General features: G+C 32.9%; 4 protein-coding genes across 4 annotated transcripts in view; 1 reads left to right on the plus strand and 3 right to left on the minus strand.

The window, feature by feature from the left end:
• Positions 1-217: 217 nt before the first annotated feature.
• On the minus strand, positions 218-5,724 carry SP555 (SPRY domain-containing SOCS box protein SP555). Its single transcript, XM_076413546.1, has 5 exons — positions 5,601-5,724; positions 4,954-5,113; positions 4,718-4,880; positions 779-958; positions 218-729 (listed from the first exon to the last, which is right to left on the minus strand). Exons 2-5 carry the CDS (start codon positions 5,050-5,052, stop codon positions 359-361), a joined length of 813 nt encoding a protein of 270 aa, XP_076269661.1. The 5' UTR covers positions 5,053-5,113; positions 5,601-5,724; the 3' UTR covers positions 218-358.
• Positions 5,725-6,528: 804 nt separating this feature from the next.
• On the minus strand, positions 6,529-7,768 carry eIF3h (eukaryotic translation initiation factor 3 subunit h). The gene is made up of 2 exons (XM_076413544.1): positions 7,597-7,768; positions 6,529-7,536 (listed from the first exon to the last, which is right to left on the minus strand). Exons 1-2 carry the CDS (start codon positions 7,660-7,662, stop codon positions 6,598-6,600), a joined length of 1,005 nt encoding a protein of 334 aa, XP_076269659.1. The 5' UTR covers positions 7,663-7,768; the 3' UTR covers positions 6,529-6,597.
• A 523-nt stretch (positions 7,769-8,291) lies between these two features.
• Positions 8,292-9,441, plus strand: SelT (Selenoprotein T). Its single transcript, XM_076413547.1, has 3 exons — positions 8,292-8,513; positions 8,568-8,697; positions 8,754-9,441. The coding sequence occupies exons 1-3, from the start codon at positions 8,368-8,370 to the stop codon at positions 9,075-9,077; spliced, it is 600 nt and encodes a 199-aa protein (XP_076269662.1). The 5' UTR covers positions 8,292-8,367; the 3' UTR covers positions 9,078-9,441.
• A 2,906-nt stretch (positions 9,442-12,347) lies between these two features.
• Positions 12,348-19,391, minus strand: part of vkg (Collagen alpha-1(IV) chain viking) — a 138,201-nt gene continuing 131,157 nt past the window's right edge. Inside the window, exons 21-25 of the mRNA XM_076413549.1 lie at positions 17,093-17,332; positions 14,781-14,958; positions 14,606-14,720; positions 14,300-14,550; positions 12,348-12,950 (exon numbers count right to left, since the gene is read on the minus strand). Of these exons, the coding sequence (XP_076269664.1) occupies positions 12,779-12,950; positions 14,300-14,550; positions 14,606-14,720; positions 14,781-14,958; positions 17,093-17,332 (956 nt within the window). The 3' untranslated portion in view covers positions 12,348-12,778. The remainder of the gene's footprint in view (positions 12,951-14,299; positions 14,551-14,605; positions 14,721-14,780; positions 14,959-17,092; positions 17,333-19,391) is intronic.

Below are 19,391 nucleotides of genomic sequence, written 5' to 3' on the forward strand. Positions count from 1 at the left end.
ATTTAAATATCTACATTATATTTTAAAGTTAATTAAAAAAATCAGTCGATTTTACAGCATTTCTTTCTAGCTGAACTAGCATAAGTACGAAAATATATTTTTCAGTCATCCGAGATTAAAGTAATTAATCTATTATAAATTAATATTATTCTAATTTTTTTTTCGAATAACCTTGATTTTGACGATTTGGTGAAGGATAAAATTATTTTATCAATATTTATACATTCATTGTATGTGTTTATAATTAAAGTGATTATGAATTATATTAAATATAACCACAATAAGTACATTTAATACATGAGCTGTTATATGGTACTAAAAGCCATATTTTTATACTAGTGTCATCCTTTGGTATATTTCAATACTCCAAGTCATTGACGACCCCCTGATACTTATACGGCATCGAATTTAGAAAATGTGTTTCGAGGAATCGAATATTTTCATTAACCACTTCCTTTGTTTCGCTATCGTCTAATATTTCAGCCAAATAATCTCGTATCCTTGGCGGTAAATATAACTTATTCAAGTCGTGCTTATTCTTGAGCTGTCGCACAATGACCAACCGACAGCGATCCTGCAGGTTGATAAAATCTCGCTTGGTGTTCTCGAGTATCATTTCGGTCATGGCGGCAGTGGAACACACTATAGGATAGAGCGATTCCTTTATAGCGTTCAGTCCACTGAAGGCGACTCCGAGACATTTACCGTCTTTAAAGTATGTTAAAGTGCCTAAAACAACGAGATATAAACTACACAAAATAATAATCTGTTTGCTTACCAGCCAAACCATCGAAATAAAGTCCGACTCTGGTTGATTTGTTCTCGCTAAACGTTTTTGTGTAATAGGAATATTTACCACCGTGCCAAATTAGACCTTTGTGTGACAAACCCCAGCTATGTTCATTGCTTCCCAAAAGATTTACGAACGCATCGACGTGTAATTTTGTTTTCTTTGTGCCTAGATTAATTAACAAAAATATATGAATTAGTATGAACACCATTAAATTAGTGTTTAACAGACCCATTGCAAGCTCTTTGTAAATAAACAATACGATACCTCATACCCATGTAAATGTCGTTAAAACTAGATATTATTTGAGTGCATCAAAATTTGCCAGTATCAAAATTTGTTGTCCATCAGTCCTACTTAAATAATCGCAGGATGAGGAATGAGATGGTAGTACAATGGAGTTATATAATCTATTCAAAGTTTATTTGTATTTAATTTCAATTTTAATTCGTTTTAGAATCGGACAATATTTTCCTTCTCATTTTATTCTAGTTAAAAAGAGACACAATGCTGTCTGATTAGTTCGAACACGTAAACGAATGAGCCTGTCAAAGTCGTCCTGTTGTCAGACGCATGCAAAATTCTTGAAAGCAATAGTAATAAGAGGTTATAACTCTAACCTATAAACTATTGTGGCTGTAGTTTTTATTATTAACTGTAGTTTTTAGATATACTATAATGTATAGATTAAAATTACATTTGATAATATTTTTGTTCAATTATTTTATTTATATTAGAATTTTGTTGTATGTCAAAGCCAAACTGAACTAAAACTCAGAGTCGATGCGGCAAGTTTGCGACATTTTGACGTCACAAATTTCGATGACGCATATACAAATAAACTTTGAATAGACCATATATAAATTTCTTTAGACTTTAGTCTTTAAGTTGGTCAAATCCAAAAAAAATCCAGTACCGAAATTCTTGGCATCGTTAAAGGACTATATTTTAATATGGAATTTAAGAACGGAAAAAAGATGATTTGATGATGAAGGAGCATGATTGGATCCGGAATAATGTCCGTTAACTTATCAACCACCAATGTAGTATTCACATTGTTTTATTTCGATGGTAACTAGCGATCAGCGGTCATCAGTTTCATAGTCGATAAAAGAACAACTTCTAGTATCATTGCATTTCAGCTTAAATCAGATAGCGTAGCTGTTCTCACGATCAACGTTAGCCAGAATGTACGCACCTACTAAAACAACCTCCAGTAAAATAAGGCGATGAACATACGAATCACATGCAACATATTCATAAGTTTCGCAAGGTAGTGTACTAGGTCCAGTACTATATCTTCTGTACACAGCCGATCTACCTACAACAAAAATAACCACCGTGGCAACATACGCAGACGACACGGTAATTTTGAGCTCTCATGAAGATCCAGCCATAGCATCAATTAACCTACAAACACAGTTAAATCAAATATAAATGTGGCTGAAAAGATTGCGTATAAAAGCCAACGAAACAAAATCAAGTCATATAACTTTTACGCTCCGAAGAAGAACATGTCCACCAGTATATATCAAGAATTGGAAACTCCCGCAAGCAGAGGATGCTAAATATTTTGGTGTGCACCTGAATCGATGCCTAACTTGGAAGAAGCACATACTCGCTAAGCAGAAACAACTTGGACTTAAATTCTACCAAATGCATTGGCTAATCGGGCGCAAATCCAAGTTATCATTAGATAACAAGATATTATTGTACAAATTTATACTCAAGCCTATTTGATCATACGGAATCCAACTATGGCGAACCGCTAGCAAGTCTAATATATCCATCATATAACGGTTCCAGAATAAAGTGATGCGTGCCCTTGTCGATGCTCCGTACTATGTTTCAAATGAACTGATATACTACATGTACTCGCTAATCAACTAAATATGCGAAGTGACAGTAAAGTGCGTAGACTAAAACGTCTAACACCATCCAATCTGATTATTGGACATTTATGGACTTTAGAATAAGTTTAAAATAATACTAATTAATTAAAATAGTTATTATACAGGAGCAAACATAAACAAATACTTATTGCCCTCTTGCCAGATTGTGGAACTACTAAGAGTAACACTAAAAAAAACAGATATGGCTAAAGATGACTTCTAGAACCGAATTCAGAAGTAGAAATTTCAATGCACACACACGTCTAACCAGAACTGACTGGGAAGAAATTTTAGAAAAGTTAGATTATGGAGAAATCAGTAACTTCTAATATTTTTGCAGAAGTAACACTATTCCAAGATGTGTTGTATTACTTTCTAATCAACTTCCGGTTTCGTTCGATGCTCAATAATGTAAAGGAGATAATGTAACTTGATCAATAATGTAACTTGATTCTGTATCTAACCACTATCTCCACCCGGCAACAGTATAACTACGATTCCAACGGTCAAACTGTCAAAAGTCAGCAATCAATGGCGACTGGGGTTATTTGCGGAATCCCAAATATAAGCAGGTAGTAGCAGTACATCATGAGAAATAAATATCAGGTACTAAAACATCTAAACGATGCAGATATTAAGGCAACAGAACAGAAAATATCTGAAACAGTTGATGAGTATGATATAAGACACAGCCCTGGATATCTGATAAATGTTTACAGATGGTAGAAGAACAAAAACAAGCAAAACTATCGATCTCCAGAAATGCCACAAATGAAATAAAGATGTTCGGCAAGAACTAAAGTTATAGAGAGAAGACTGGTGTAGTCGACAATTTAGAAGTTGCTGCAGCAAAACTTGAATACAGACGTTGACCAAATACTTAGAACATACATGGCGTCCATTATTCCTTGGCCAATCTGATGTTCGCTGATGATATGAGTCGAGTTTTCTTCAGTTAGAATATTCTGCGTCATATTTTTCGGATTACCAAAGAAAAAAACAACATATTGACAATTGACGGGTCGTCTGCAAGTTTAAGTACTTGGGATCAGTAATACAGAAAAAGAAAGCTGCATTTACTTTTGAAGTGTTGAGCCGAGTCAAGTAATCAGTCAATTTACAAGCTGCAAGAGCTACTGCTTTTCTTAGACGGTGCGCATGAAAAAGAAGGAAATATTACTTTAAAGACTAAAATCTTTCTCTTTCAAAGACTTGGATACTGTTAAAATGTCGTACTCAACGCAAACTTTACATATCTGCCTTCCAGATCACATTAGAAATGAAGTTATTCAATTACAAACGTTAATAGGGTGAATGTTAATATCGATATATCGAAATTTTTTAATATTTTTTTCAAAGAAGTATCAATAGCATAGTAAATAGGGATATTTAGCGATAGTAAATAAGAATCATAGAAAAAAATAAGAATATCGAACTTTTTTTTGCCGGTATATTGATATATTTTTTAATCGATATTTTTTTCAGCTGATATTTCTTACACATTACAGAATAAATTGATTTCAAAGAAATTTTAAAAATATCTATATAATATATATATATATATATATATTTTTATAATATTTTTTTTCCTCCAATATATCGATATATCGATATTTTTCTCGCCGGCCGACACCCCTAGTTTGACTGTATATTTTTTTATGTATGTTCACCGATTTCTCCGTCAACTATGGATCGATTTTTAAAATTATACAATAAGGGTGTAATGAAAATAAAAATATATAATATATAAAAAATTAGTGATTGTCTGATTATAACATCTTTAAAATTATAAATTCTAAATCATGAAATTTAACATGAATTTATATATATATATATATATATATATATATATATATATATATATATATATATATATATATATATATATGAAAAAATAAACTTTGAAAGATTTTTCCAGACATTTCCCAGCCGGTAGCTAGATGTAAGTGTTTACACATGTATATGTTGCACGCAAACTCACTTACCACAGGCCTGCTATCTGATATCAACTACCATGACTTTAAACCTTACTCACCTATTCCAAACATCATACTGGTTCCAAATATTCTCTTGGGTAAAAGCAGCTCCCAGTAATATCTACCTCCATTTAAGACCCTAGTCCCCATTGCTGCTGCGGTACCATTACTCCAGTTGGGGTGAAACAATACTGATCGGGAATTTTTACCGCTAAATATTACCTATAAAAATAACGAGGATTTCAACTTAACAAAGTATTTTCAAGCGGAAATATATATCAAATGTCATTCTTACTTTATGACTGTGGCGTAGTTTATGCCAAGTCCAGTTGTCGTCACATAGTAAATCGAAAGAAAACTTGGTATCGTTTGTATCTCCATCATCAGCTTTCATTGCTTTCAACGTTTCTTCCTTTGAATACTGCGGATTTATCACCAAAAATCATCGAGAGTTACTGAAATAAAAAATATTAATGAATACTGCATATAAATAATACTGCAATATAAATATATATATAAATAAAATAAAACATATATAAATAATATAGATAAACATGTTGACCCGGCTCCTACTAGATGCACTTGCCAATCAATATCTGATATTAGGGAGTTAAATAAGCGAGGGGGTAAAAATACTAAAGGGTAAGGTAAATGACCTCAGAATCCTTACTCATATATTGATTGCAAAAATAATTTTCCTAATTATTGTTGATAAATTATGCTATTGAAAATATCTTCTAATATAAATTATTTATTATTTTAGTATCATAATAATAACATCGCGGTTATTTGTAAGCATTCGATCGTAATAATTATAAGAAAAAACATTTATTAAAAATAAGAAAATATACTAATCTAATTATCAACATAATATTACGATAAAGTTTATTTATTTACTAAATTATTATAACTGAAGAAATATTTAATATTTTTGTTACTTACCTGAAATTGTTAGAGAACTTTGTGTATGTTATATTATCCATATTTAGATAATTTTATTATCAATAAGGTGAACTTGTTATGCGCTCTTATGCACAATAAGGGTGACTGTGACGTAAAGGACGTCAGCATTGAAAGTGACCATCATATCGACGCAGTATATAGAGGGGTGTTTTTTGGAAGGGTAGAAACTTAAGGGATGATGGATGCGCAATGACTATTTCCAGCGTTTGAGAAAATGGGTAATCCTACCTAATATTCTGGAATAACTCAAATACATCCAGCCACATTAGAAATATTTAAGGGTAATATATAATTTAAAGTCGCTAAAACAGTTACTTCTAAGATAGGACTTCTGATTATATCTAATAGATGGCAATGTAGTATGGTAAATAAAATAACTAAAATCAATATGGCCGGCTTGGCTGGCGCAGTGGTAAAGGCGGCGGGGTGGTCCACCTACAGTTGCAATAGTCGCGGGTTCGAATTCTGCCGAGGCATGGTCGTAAATTTATGTTTGTGATTATCATAGGCTAGAATGCAAAATCTGACAAGGAAAATGATCCCAGTCACGCCAGTAACCAGGCTGGGTAAGACTGGATGTCTTATGGGATGATTTCTAAGTTGGTCACTCGCCAATCTTAATGCCAAAGACCATGGTTCGGAGCCCACTTGTACAAACTCTAGGTCCTGTCCAGATAAACCATTAGTTGATAAATGGAGACTTATTTATATATATATATATATATATATATAAATGTGAAAAATGTTAATAAACCTATAATAAACATATAAAAAATATTTTACAAACTTAAAATATGTATTATTGTATTACAAAAAGTTAATCCCCCTGTATCTGACATGTTAATAGTAATCATTTAGTATTTAATGGGTAGCTTATTTTATTAATAATGAAAATAAAAATGCAATATACTTTCCAATATGTGTATTTCAAAATGTTATTAAACATAATATAAAATATTAAATCCATAACTCACATTTATTTATTTGCATTTGATTCTTTAGCATATTGAAGACCTTGTGTTATGTATAGTTTAGCAAGACTCTGAGAGCAGAACTGAGACACTGTTTGACTAGAAGTGTTAATCTGTCCTGCAATAATCATTGGGTTCAACCTTGGTGGTACAGGATGAGGTCTAAATAATTTGTTAATGTCTTCATCTGGTAATGGTGGTTCTCCCTTAGCTACTCTAGCAGCATTATCCTGTTGTCTTTTTTGGACATAACGGTGCTTGTCTTGTTGTTGTCTGCTAACCAACTGTTGGTATCTGTTAAATTTGATGGCTTCTTGGTTTAGCTCATCTACTCTATCCATCAAAAATCTTAGTTGGTTTTCCAATACAGTTGCAGTGCCCAAATCCAAAAATTTTGAACCCTCTTCCTCTGGAACCATTTCAGATAGCTCTGACATCATGATGTTAGTCAAAGGAGAATTTCTAATATAGAATGGAACTTCTGAAAATAAGTTTTCAAATCCAACTTTGAGTTTCACCAAAGCTTCAGCTGTAAACTCTCCTTCTTTATACATATCAATTGCTTGCGGAGTTAAACGATAAGCCTTTAGAGTTAGAAAACCTCTGCTTGATTTCTGTGTATCATAAATAACCACCACAGATTCTTCAATAGATGTCTGATAATGAAACTGGGATTCTAATAATGGTAAACTTAAAAAGTTTCCAACATCTGCACTTTGGTACCAACCTACATGAAAATGATCAACATTTACTCTTCTTAGTCTACGCATCATAGCCAACTGATATTCTTCTTCATCCATGGTTTCATCACTTTGTTTAGGGAATGGAAAACAATTTGTAATTTCCAAACGATTATCAACAACCAGTCCAAGAAGAGCACCTTGAGCAATATCCATATTCGTTGTAGATTCTTCATGACAATGTTTTACAATTTTCATTACAGCCTGAAATACATAACGTAGGTTAGAAAATTCTTGTTGGAATACACTAATATAAAAAAATACCAAGCCATCTGCCTGCACATATGCGATGGCAGGTTCACTTCTTGCAGTAGAAGATCTTGCAGACATTTTTCTAACTTTTCAAAATAAGCACTAAACTTTTTTTCAACTTACTTACGGCAACCAACAAGTCTAAAGAGAAATGTCATTAACAAAAGAAATCTATAAACTCTGTAATGTCAATGCATCTTCTTCTTTTTTAATATCGGTTTATAATAACTTCTATTTAATTATCTTATTATTCAAATATATTTAACAAATTTTATGTACATAATAACTATTTATTGAAGAAATGAAAAATATTTTCTAGTTTAAATTCAAATCAATTGAATTTAAGATCATATATAAAATATGTATTCTGATGAAAATAAAAGGAAATTAAAGTTTATTCCGTATTCAAAACGTTTAAAAAAGGAAGATTAAATTTAGATCATATTAAATAATAAGATAAAATATATAATTAATTATTAATAGTAAATAATAATTTTCATGTTCACAAAATGATATTAGTTCAAATAAATCAAGTCTATTTAGGTATATAATAAAAACATTTTAAATATCTATTTTCCCCTCTGCGTTTTTTTCCGTACACCAGTCAACAGAGGGCGGCATTTTGCTACTATTATGAAGATTCCTATATCGCCTACATATTTTAATTCTTATCTCTCTCCATAGAGTAATCTATGTCTTTCTCTCTCATTTATGCAGTCACCTGATCTGTCAGATTAGAGTTTGTATATTCGTGTTTGAGCTGGGAATTTGATTTAAAGAGAAATGTTTTTATCTCACCATTTTCATTCAACTTGGCTTCTTTTTGCGATATGCCTATTTTGTTATGGAAGTTTAACATCAGCAGAAGATGATTTACCTATACCCAAGTTAAGTCTTGATGAAACACCTACTTTAAAATTTTTATATTGGTAAGAGCCTTAACTTAATTATATAGTGAACTATATATCTAATTATTATTTCAGTTATTCCTGTGGATATAAGAAAATGTTTGATCAGTATTCTCAAATTATCGCTGAAAAGTATCCATATATTCTTGTAAATGGTACTAATTTCCAACCATCTGCATTATATATGCTGATAGTCAGGATAATAGTAAGTATTTTTTATAGATATTGTGCGAACTAAGTTCCATATTATATTTGTTTTAGAGCACTTTAAAATTGTTAGTTATAGTCTGTATACTTGGAGGTATAAATATGTTTGACTATTTTAATGTACCACAACCATCGTGGTGGCAATGGTGTACCGAAAATAAAATTTATGCATGTATGATGCTGTTCTTTTTATGCAATCTTATTGAAGGTCAACTAATGCAATCAGGAGCATTTGAGATATCATTAAATGATGTGCCTATATGGTCTAAATTAGAAAGTGGAAGATTCCCACAACCTCCTGAGTTATTCCAAATAATTGACAGTCATATACAATTCATGGAAACCAAAATAGAAACTAATGGTTATGTTAAACAGTGAGAACATTATACATCTAATTTAGGACAATATAAAATAAAATTTTATGGTGTGAATGTGCTATTCTGTTCTTCATTCAGTATCATTTTGTAATGTGATAAATAAAATGATAAAAGTAATAAAAATTTAATACAAAACATACATAAGAACAGTGTTACTATATACATATATATAAACTTTTACATTTCAAATTGTACAAATAAATCTGATTAAGTAATAGGCATTTTAGTAAATAATAATAGCATTGTTTTAGGCATTTTGTTAATTTTCTGACTACATAGTTCTATAGTTTTTATTTTGTACAAAGCAATAACACCAGAATAATTTGTTTATTTAATTACAATATTAATAAATGTTGTAACATTTGTTTTGTGAGTTTTGGATTACATTCTATTGGAATGATTTCTAATATGAAGTTGACAAGAACCGAAGTTTAAATATGTTTCGAGAAGGAATGTATATGAAACATTTAAATATGTCGTATAAATAAATGCTACAGAAATAGAATAATCAAAAACATAATATTATTATTATATTTATCATAATATTGCGACTAAGATATTTACAAAACCTTTTTCTCCTGCAGGACCTGTTTCAGGTATTTGTGGTCTTCTATTTTTGAGATCGCTTCGTGTGACTTTTGATCGCTTTGATTCATTAATTTTCAAGACAGGTCGTTGCGTCTTCCATACAATGGGCCAATTATACATTAGGAGTATGTGAGCAATTCGTTCACCTTTCGTTTGACAAACATGTTCAATTCATTGTGACCTGCAGCTCTGAATCTGTTCTTTCTATGCAGTGATTCAATAACTTCATTTTTAACATGAATTTGGAGAAAAACACACTTTCCTTTAAACATTTGAAATAATTCAAATCATAACTGGCTCAAAAAAAAATTTAGAATTTTAGTCTTGATGATAACATTGTCTTATCCATTGATACAATACAATTTCTTATTGATACAATCACAAATTTGGGTAAACAGAACGCGAAATCGTTGAAAAAAGGTTTCCCCAGCGATCTTCATAATTTCTGTTGTCACTTGGTCCACTCTATGGGTCGTAACGTACTTTAGTGAATTTATTGCGGTTCGGATTTTTTAATGTTATTGCTGGTAAACTTATTTCTAGCGCTTAGCATTTTGAACATTTTGTAAATTAATAATTTTTATCTTCTAAACCCTTTCATATATTATAACTGGTGCATTGGGTAGAATTTCGAGGAGATCATGAAACTGTTCTCTTTTAAATACATTCAGTTAACCGGAGTCAAATTAATTATCAAGAAAAGAAGACAGGATGACGTTGGATTGGCCATCGTTCTGCAGTTAGTCGGATAGTTTCTTAGTGGAGTTCAGGCAAAAAGATTGCAACTGAAGCTGTAAGGTCAAGAAATCTGGATTAAAGGTGCTTAACGACCCCTAGTCAGAAACTATGCGAAGTAAGAAACACTCAAGTGCGTATATTCCCGGTACATGCATCACAGTTCTAGGAGTACCAAAGGCGGACCGATGTTGCTGTGAACTAGAATTTGGACAGAAGATTGCAGTTCAGAATGAACAGCCACCAAAGGCGAATTGTAGCACCTTGGTTTGTTACCCGTAGACTGTTAGAATCTGGAGTCACCAAAATTTGGAAAACCTTTCCGTATGGATACCATGGAAATTAGGGTAGAAACAGTGCCATTTAGAACCTCTTCAATCGAATTTCGACCACCGAAAAAAATATCGATATCTCGTGTAGATATATTGATATTTTCAAAAGATATATTGATATTTTTAAGATAAAATAAAAACATTGACATCTTGGTCTAAAGAAAAATCGATTTTAAAAAGTAGTGATATTTTTAACAAACCTTGACTAAAAAAAATGTGTTTAGGTTTTTATTATCAAAAAATGCTGCCTATAGGAGGCAAGTAGGTCAATTTTGGTCGAAGAACTCTAAGTGCTAGAAACCAAGCTAATTTGAGGTCTGTTCTGATTCCACAGCAGTATGAAAAGGGACAAAATTGAAAGAATTCAGATTTCACAAACCTGTCCATCAAGTCACTCAGCTAATAATATTCCAATTAATTATTTGTTCAACGTTAGCAAAGCTCCGAAGTATCAAAATAGAAACTGTTAAACGACGTAACCTAACTGTTAAATTTGTAGGAATGTTCGTCTGGTCGGTCCGAATGTTCGGCAATCGATTCGATTGTTTGTCTGAACACTCACTACTATTTTTGTGGAAGGAACTCGCACGGGAACAGAATACATCGCTTGAATAAAAACTTGTTTATTTCGATATTGAATGATACATATGGTCGACGGGTGGACAGGATATTAGGTTAGGTAAAGGACGTACAGAAGCGCTAAGGAAGTGGTACTGTTACAAGGGGTAGAGAATTACGATTGGGATTGTCGTAGTTGGTTATCTACCGAGGTTTGTGGATGGGTAGGGATTTGATCAAGATGTTGTCGTGTTCTAACGCACCTAGGGAGAACCTTACATTGAGCATGTTCGTAAAATTCTTCACGAACGGGATGCCTGATTCGAGGTGAGAGTTTCCTATTTTCAGATCTCAAAAGAATGCTCGCTGGGAAGAAATTTTCGTCGAATGAAGAGGTGATCGCCGAAACTGAGACCTGAGGGTCGCTATAATCAGTGTATCACCCTTGAAGGGATTTATGTTGAATTAAAAAAAGTAATTTTGCCAAAAACATGTGTTTACTATGCTAGGCCGGGGACTTTTCAATAGATCTGTTATTGTCATTAAAAATAGAAAAATTTATAAATTCCTTGTGTCTTGAGATTCCTACTGCGTTTTTAATTAATTCGGATTGAAAATAGGATTATTCCAAGATCGAAAATGAGCTTTTTGAAGTAGGGATTTTGTTCTAATACACACTCTGAGTAAACTTCATCATGCTGATTACGTCATCGTTGGCCAAATTGAATTACTCTTAGTTTCCGAGTCACGGGTTATCGAACATTTATATATGTCAACTGTCTGCGGCGTTTTTCCTTAATCCACAAAATCAATATTTGGTCTAACTTAATTAGCCTTTGAAGTTTTTTTAGAGCTACCTTAACTATACTGGTTCAAAGTGTCCAAAGGGTAGTTCTTCAATTTAGTATTTGCACTTTCTACTCGTTTCTTCTCAACATGCTCACTTAAGCTTGATTCTGTAGAATAGTGCTAATAACTAAACTCTTTGGCAATTACCAAAGCAAAATCATATGTACTATGATGATAGTGCAAAAGAAAATTCCCAAAATAAAAGAACATTCAAGTTTATTTTATTTTATTACAATAAAAAGTTTAAATACAACAGAGAACACTGTAAGTATGGCAGTGATTTATTCTTTAATAAGCATATTGCTAAAGGCAGTTTGAACAGATTATTAAATATTACTTACAAAATAGCTTTACATCATCCATTTAATCACCTAGCCCTTATTTCCTACATTTATACACTTATATAAATGTTTTATAAAATATATTATTCCTATATATCTGTAAAATTAAATTTTGGTTAACAAATAGCGGAGCACCAATTTATTTATCACTATTATTTTACAAAATCATACAAGCATTATTAACACTAAACGTATATTAGAATAAACGTTTCGAAGATGGCACTTTATCAAAAATATAACTTATCTCTTTGGAAATCTGATTTCTTCTTGAGTAGTTGCTGTAATGTTTAATAGCAAACTTATCCTTGACGGTATGTCTGACGGTTATATCCAGTTTGTGTTGACTGTGGTCTTCTTCGTCTATTCACTCGTTGTCTGTTTATGTTTCGGTAGTTGAAACCTGGTGGGAATCGCACAGGACTAGGTATAGATGGCGGAGGCGCTTGTGGCTTTGGAATATCACGGTTAGGTCTAAAATAAAATCATTATATATCAATATGTTAGGCTAAAATTTTGTATCGTTTTTAAGAATAATATGCGCATAGTAGCAAGTAACAGGTGAATTGAAAATTGCCCGGTCTACCATAGTAAAACATATTTTTTGGCAAAATTAGTTTTTTTGTTCAACATAATTCCCTTCAAGGGAACTTTTCGATAAAATTTTTGTACTACGATTTACATACTTGATTTAAAATAGGCCTCATTTTCGGCGATCACCTCTTCACTCAATGAAAATTTTTTCCCAGCGAGCATTCTTTTGAGATCTGAGAACAGGAAATAGTTGCTGCGGGTCAGATCTGGAGAATGCGGTGGATGAGGAAGCAATTTGAAGCCCAATTCATGAATTTTTACTATCGTTTTCACTGACTTGTGACACGGTGCACTGTCTTGGTGAAGCAGCACCTTCTTTATCTTCAATTGCATGTAATAGTCGCTGTTAATGGTATTTCCTTTTTCAAGTTAGTCAATGAAAATTATTCCATGCGCCTTCCAAAATACAGACGTCGTAACCTTACCAACCGACTGTTGCATTTTCCCACGCTTTTGAGCGGGTTCATCGTATGCAGTATACTCGCATGATTGTCGATTGTACTTCGGAGTGAAATGATGGAGCCATGTTTCATCCATTATCACATATTGACGCAAAAACTCGGGTTTATTACGCTTGAACATCTTCATACACTGTTCCGAATCATCAACTCGTCGTTGTTTTTGATCAAAAGTGAGCTCGCTCGGCTCCCAGTTTGCACAGAGCTTTCTCATACCCAAATATTCGTGAATGATATGATGTACACGTTCAGTTGATATCTTTAGAATGTCTGCTATTTCATTCAATTTCAATTTAAGGTAATTCAAAATAATTTTGTGGGTTTTTTAAAATGATTTCGTGAGTAACAACCTCTTTTGGGCGTCACCGCTGCGTTCACCGTCTTCGGTGTTCATTTCACCACGTCTGTACTTAGCATGCCAATCCTTGACGGTTGATTTTCTTGGGGCAGTGTCCGGAAACTCGGCATCAAGCCAATCAAGTTTTTGCTTCAACTGTGTTTTTTTCCCTTCAATAAGCAATATTTTATCAACACGCGAAATTCTTTTTATTCATTTTTTTCTCAATAACAAAAGTTGCTTCACTCAAAATGCTATAATTTACAAAGTAGTGATCCGACTGCTGTCAAATTTATACATGCATATTTTGAGGGTTAGGGTTAACTAAAAAATATATGGATTTAATTATAGTAGCGCCATCTATGTGTCAGGCCGGGAACTTTTCAAGTGACCTGTAAATTAATAATAAATAAGGAAAAATTTGTTATACTTACATCCTTCTTAAGCAAACTGCACAACGTCCGACTTTGGTGGTGAGGAACCCTGCTTTCAATGTCTGAGAAACTGGCTTCCTAAATTGGGCGCTATCCTCAATAGTAGCCAACCAATAAGAAAGCGCTGATGCATAATGATTACATCTGCCGTGGGAATGGCATTCAATGAATGGTCGGGTTCTGAAATCTTCCAAACATGATCCGGGAGAAACCAGAGACTGCGATGATCCAAGTGCGGCACCGTCGCTACCCTATTTTAATATTTAGATTTAAAAGTTGTCCCCACATTAAAACCTTTACTCCTACCATCATAAAGCTCCACCCGCTCCAGAGCTCGTCCCATCCAACTGGACAGTCGGGTACAACAGATGACTGACTGTGGATAGCTATTGCTCTTGTTGGAGCTTCACAAACAGAACATCTGAAAATATTTTATTCGTATCGATAAATACGGTTTTTAGGTTTTAACGCTAGTACTGACCTCGATATATATTTCTGAATATCGTTGCCGTAAATCGGAGTCATAGTCATGGGGACAGGCTCTGTAGTAGATAACCAAAAACTGTAGTCGTTTGCTTGTGCATAGTCGCAAACATCGTTCAAATTACAGAACAGGTAGGGCATAGTGCTGAATCTTCTTACACAGCTACCAGCTGCACCTAAAACAATATTACAGGTTTGTATCAAGAATTTAGTATTTTATGCAGTGCTTGAATGTATTGCAGCTTTGTTGAACATATTTTGAGAGATTTCTTGTTTAATTCATAGACGGGTGCTCCCAAAAATCATTATATACTGTTAGGAACTTATACAGCATTAATAAAAATAGTAAGTAGTGGATTTACCACGTGTGCCGGAAAACCATTACCGTTTTTTTAACAGATGTCGCTAGGCTTTAAGTTTGCAATGTTATGGTCTATTCAAGTTTTTTTTTTTGTACATAAGTCATCAAGATGTTTAATGTATCTCGTCTGCCGCTATTTGTAAATTCGTTTTAGAATCAGACAATATTTTCCTTCCCATTTTATTCTAGTTAAAAAGAGATGCAATACTCTCTGATTAGTTGGAACACGTAAATGAATGAGCCTGTCAAAGTCGTCCGGTTGTCAGACGTATGCAAAATTCTTGAAAGCAATAGTGATAAGACGTTATAACTCTATCTATTGTGGCTGTATAATTAACCGTAGTTTTCAGATGGGATGGATATAATGTTAAAATAAATTATATTTCATTAACATTTTTGCTCAATTATTCTATTTAGATTTGATTAGATTGTTGTGTATCACAGCTCAACTGAACTAAAACTAATAGTTGGTGCGGCAACATTGCGACGTTTTGACCTCACAAATTTAAATGACATATGTACAAAATAACTTTGAACAGACTATATGTAATTTTTTCTAGTTACATCAAGATTCAAAGCTATACATGTTATATTTTGCGAAACTAACACAGTCATAGATTTATACCTCTTTAAGTGTTAAGTTTTGTGCCTGAAAAAGGTGCATTTGCGGCACGCCGCAGATTGACATCGTTTGCTGGCAGAAACTTATAGTGAACATACAATGCCATATGAATCTAACCTTGAAAACATGTGAGCCGTGGTTTTGAATTCAAAAGTGGTGATTTCGATGTGCAGGACAAAGAATATTTTGGTAGACCGAAAAAGTTTGAAGATGCAAAACTGCAAGAGTTATTGGGTGAAGGGCCAATCGAAACGCAAAAACAATTGGCAGAAGCGTTAAATGTGGTTCTAGAAACAATTAGCGACCGATTACGAGCAATGGGGGAAATACACAAGATGGGAAGATGAGTGCCACAATGAATGAGATATTGAATTGAATATTGAATGAGACAAATGGAAAATCGAAAAAACGTCTGTGAAATGCTCCTTCGGGAGTCATTTTTACATCGAATAGTGACTTATTTTGAGCAAAAATTAAAGTTATCATCTGCCGAAGCCGGCTGATTGACTGCAAGGCCAAATCGTTGTGTTCATTGCTCTATGTTTGGTCGCACCAGAGTGGCGTGGTGCATTACAAACTGTTGAAACCTGGTGAAACAGTTAATAGTGATCGCTACCGACAACAAATGATCAATTTGAACCATATATTAATAGAAAAACGCCCAGAATGGCCCGCACATTCTTTTTACATATTCTGCAGCACGATAACGCCCCGTATACATATTATCATAATATTATCGCACCCGCCGTTCTCTCTAGATCTTGCCCCGTCTGACCATCAATTTTTCGCATCGATGGGACACGCACAGCAGTATTTTGGCTATTTCTAAGAAGTTAGAAAATGGCTAGATGAATGGTTTTGTTCCAAGGACAAATAGTTTTGGGATGGCCTCCATAAATTGCTTGAAAGATGCAAGAATGTATAGAATCAAATAATTTGAATAAATAAATGTTTCCATTCTCTTGAAAATTATGTAGTTTTTTCCGAAAAAAAAACGGTAATGACTTTCCGGTACACCTGCTAACTTGATTTTGACAGTAGTTCATAAACAGCCCAAATCGTTTAAAAAATGAATGGCTCTTCCAAAGCCACTATGGTAGAAAGTTTTCTAGTTGATACTTTTGAACCAAGCACCGATGAAAAACGGTTGTTATACCAGATGTGTCGGTAATCCCATTATGTTCTTTTTCGCTAAATTAAACATGTTATTTACAATTATTTTTTAATTTGTAACTTATTGAGTAACCTACTAAAACGATTTAAACAAAATTACTTAAATTGAAATCATTAAAAATATCTTTAAAAATTATTTGTATTTCGTATTTACCTAAATCCTGAGCACTAGATCTTTTTTCGCTGTGAACGTGTAATAGCGAATATCCTTCCCATAATTTTACGGTATTCCTTGGACATACGGGAATAATGTGGGATTGGGAATGCCTTGTAAATGAGAATCCTCTACTTGGCGGAAGACGTGCAATTGGAGCAGCTTCACCTTTGAAACCTTGGGGTCCTCGCATACCTTTCAGCCCATCTCTTCCGTCAAAACCGGGTACACCAGGTAGACCTAAAAACATTTAATTATTAATTACTAGCCATAGTAATTATATTTGCTTCTATCGCAGTTTAATTGTGGCAAATTATGGGTTAGTCTCTTTTTTATTGCATTTTAAAAATTATTGTGCAGGTATAAAAATATCGTATTCTAGCTTAAAACAACAGTAATAACTTTGTCTCATTTCTATTCTAGCCTCGCACTGAAAATAATGACAACAAAATATTACTTTAATAGGTGTTTATATGTGAAAAAATGAGATTCAATTGTTTATATTTTCGCGATATTTTTTTTTCTAAAAATACAAAGACATGTACCATTTAAGTAAATTACATAATTTTCCAATATCTATGCTACTCGCGATTCAATCTGGTAATTCGATATTTTAGACCTGTTTAATTTTGGGTCATTTATATCTTCTTTAAAGGTTTGAAGGAATTCATGAAGTTTAATTGTGAAATTTGTTACCTTTGTGAATAGCCAGCAACAGAATAATTACCATGAATGACAACACTGTTAATACTTTTTCGTGAGTTGGTATTGGCAGATGTCATATTTTAACACGTCCAAGGGACGTTAGAACTTCATTAGAGTGAAGACGCGAAGCTCAGAGTCACTAATTATTTTATTGAGTTCATTTTACTGTGTTCTGCCCCGCCTGAGTTTCATCAAATTATGAGTTTGCTCGCAGAATATTCTAGTTTTCTCTTTGAATTTACATTTATTTTTTATTAAATATTCTCTTGTTATTCCTTATTTATTTATCCAATTATCTTTATATATATATATATATATATATATATATATATATATATATATATAAATTATTTTCCATAATAGAATAGTTATTTATTCGTATTCTTCACATAATTCTTAAATTACTGTAAATGGAACATAACAGTTTTATGATTGCAACTATAACGTATAGATTATAACTTAAGCCAGGAACTGACGCCAAGGTGGTCAAAGTAATTGATGTATAGTTTTCATCTATTGATAATTTGAAGCATAAGTAAACGCCACCGAAAGTGTTTTTTGACGGCTCTTAGTGGTAGTGTATAGAACGTGTTTGTCTTTGGCTTTTTCCCTTGTGCTCATTGCACGTTCATCATAGTAGGACTTAGGAGAAGTGAGTGCATAATACAAAGGGTGTTGCTTATGTATTTATTTGAGATATTGGATTTACCCGAGTGCGACTGCTTTCATTGATATCATTGCACGTCCATTATTGTTATTGTTAAGATACAAGCTAATACGTTGTGTGTTACCTTACCTTCGTACCATGTGCACATGTCATGCTTTATTCTAGCATAGTTTTATCGCTATTATCCATCGTATGCAATTTGTTGTCTGTTATGAGATCGTCCAACCATCATGTTTATTCCGTCATTGCTATTGACTACCATTGTCTCTGTCTCTTATTAATATTATCAATGCCATCCATATATTTAATCATTAAGAAGTATCTGATGTGATAATCACCGATCCTTGGAATATGTGTGTGTTATACATATGTGTTTTTAATTTAACCCTTGTTATTGAAAATTGGTCGCTCATGTACGTTTTCATTTCGTTTTCGGAATTGTCATCCGACATTTATTTATTTTATCATTTATTGTATAAGCATCTGATCAAACTATTTGAGGGGCCAGTTATGCGCCCTCTGGATGTTGAGCAAAGCAAAACTTTGCGTTACGAGTCCCCTTTTGAGTTGTATCTCTATTACTCTATACATATATATTCGTCGATGAATTTAGCGCGCTTGTCACATCTGATGATTAAAGTTAATATATTTTGCAATAAAACCCAAAACATGTGAATTTGTTATTAGTTAATTAGCTAACTAATAGGTTGTTTAGTAATATATTCTCATCATATTGTTTAGCGTCAACGGTCGTTGAGTAATAAATCAAACTTTTTTCATCATATTTCATACACTAAACTGACGCGGACGGACTAAAGACTATAAAGACTATTTAATAAACAACCATTTAATTTGCATAGTTAACTAGAATTTCTGTTATCTAGGCAGATTGACTTATTAGATCATAGGCAGATTGACAAATTAGAT

Source organism: Rhynchophorus ferrugineus, unplaced genomic scaffold, assembly GCF_030347505.1.
Source record: "Rhynchophorus ferrugineus isolate W39M unplaced genomic scaffold, kcgeb_rfMv2 rfM9, whole genome shotgun sequence".
Lineage (NCBI taxonomy): Eukaryota > Metazoa > Arthropoda > Insecta > Coleoptera > Curculionidae > Rhynchophorus > Rhynchophorus ferrugineus.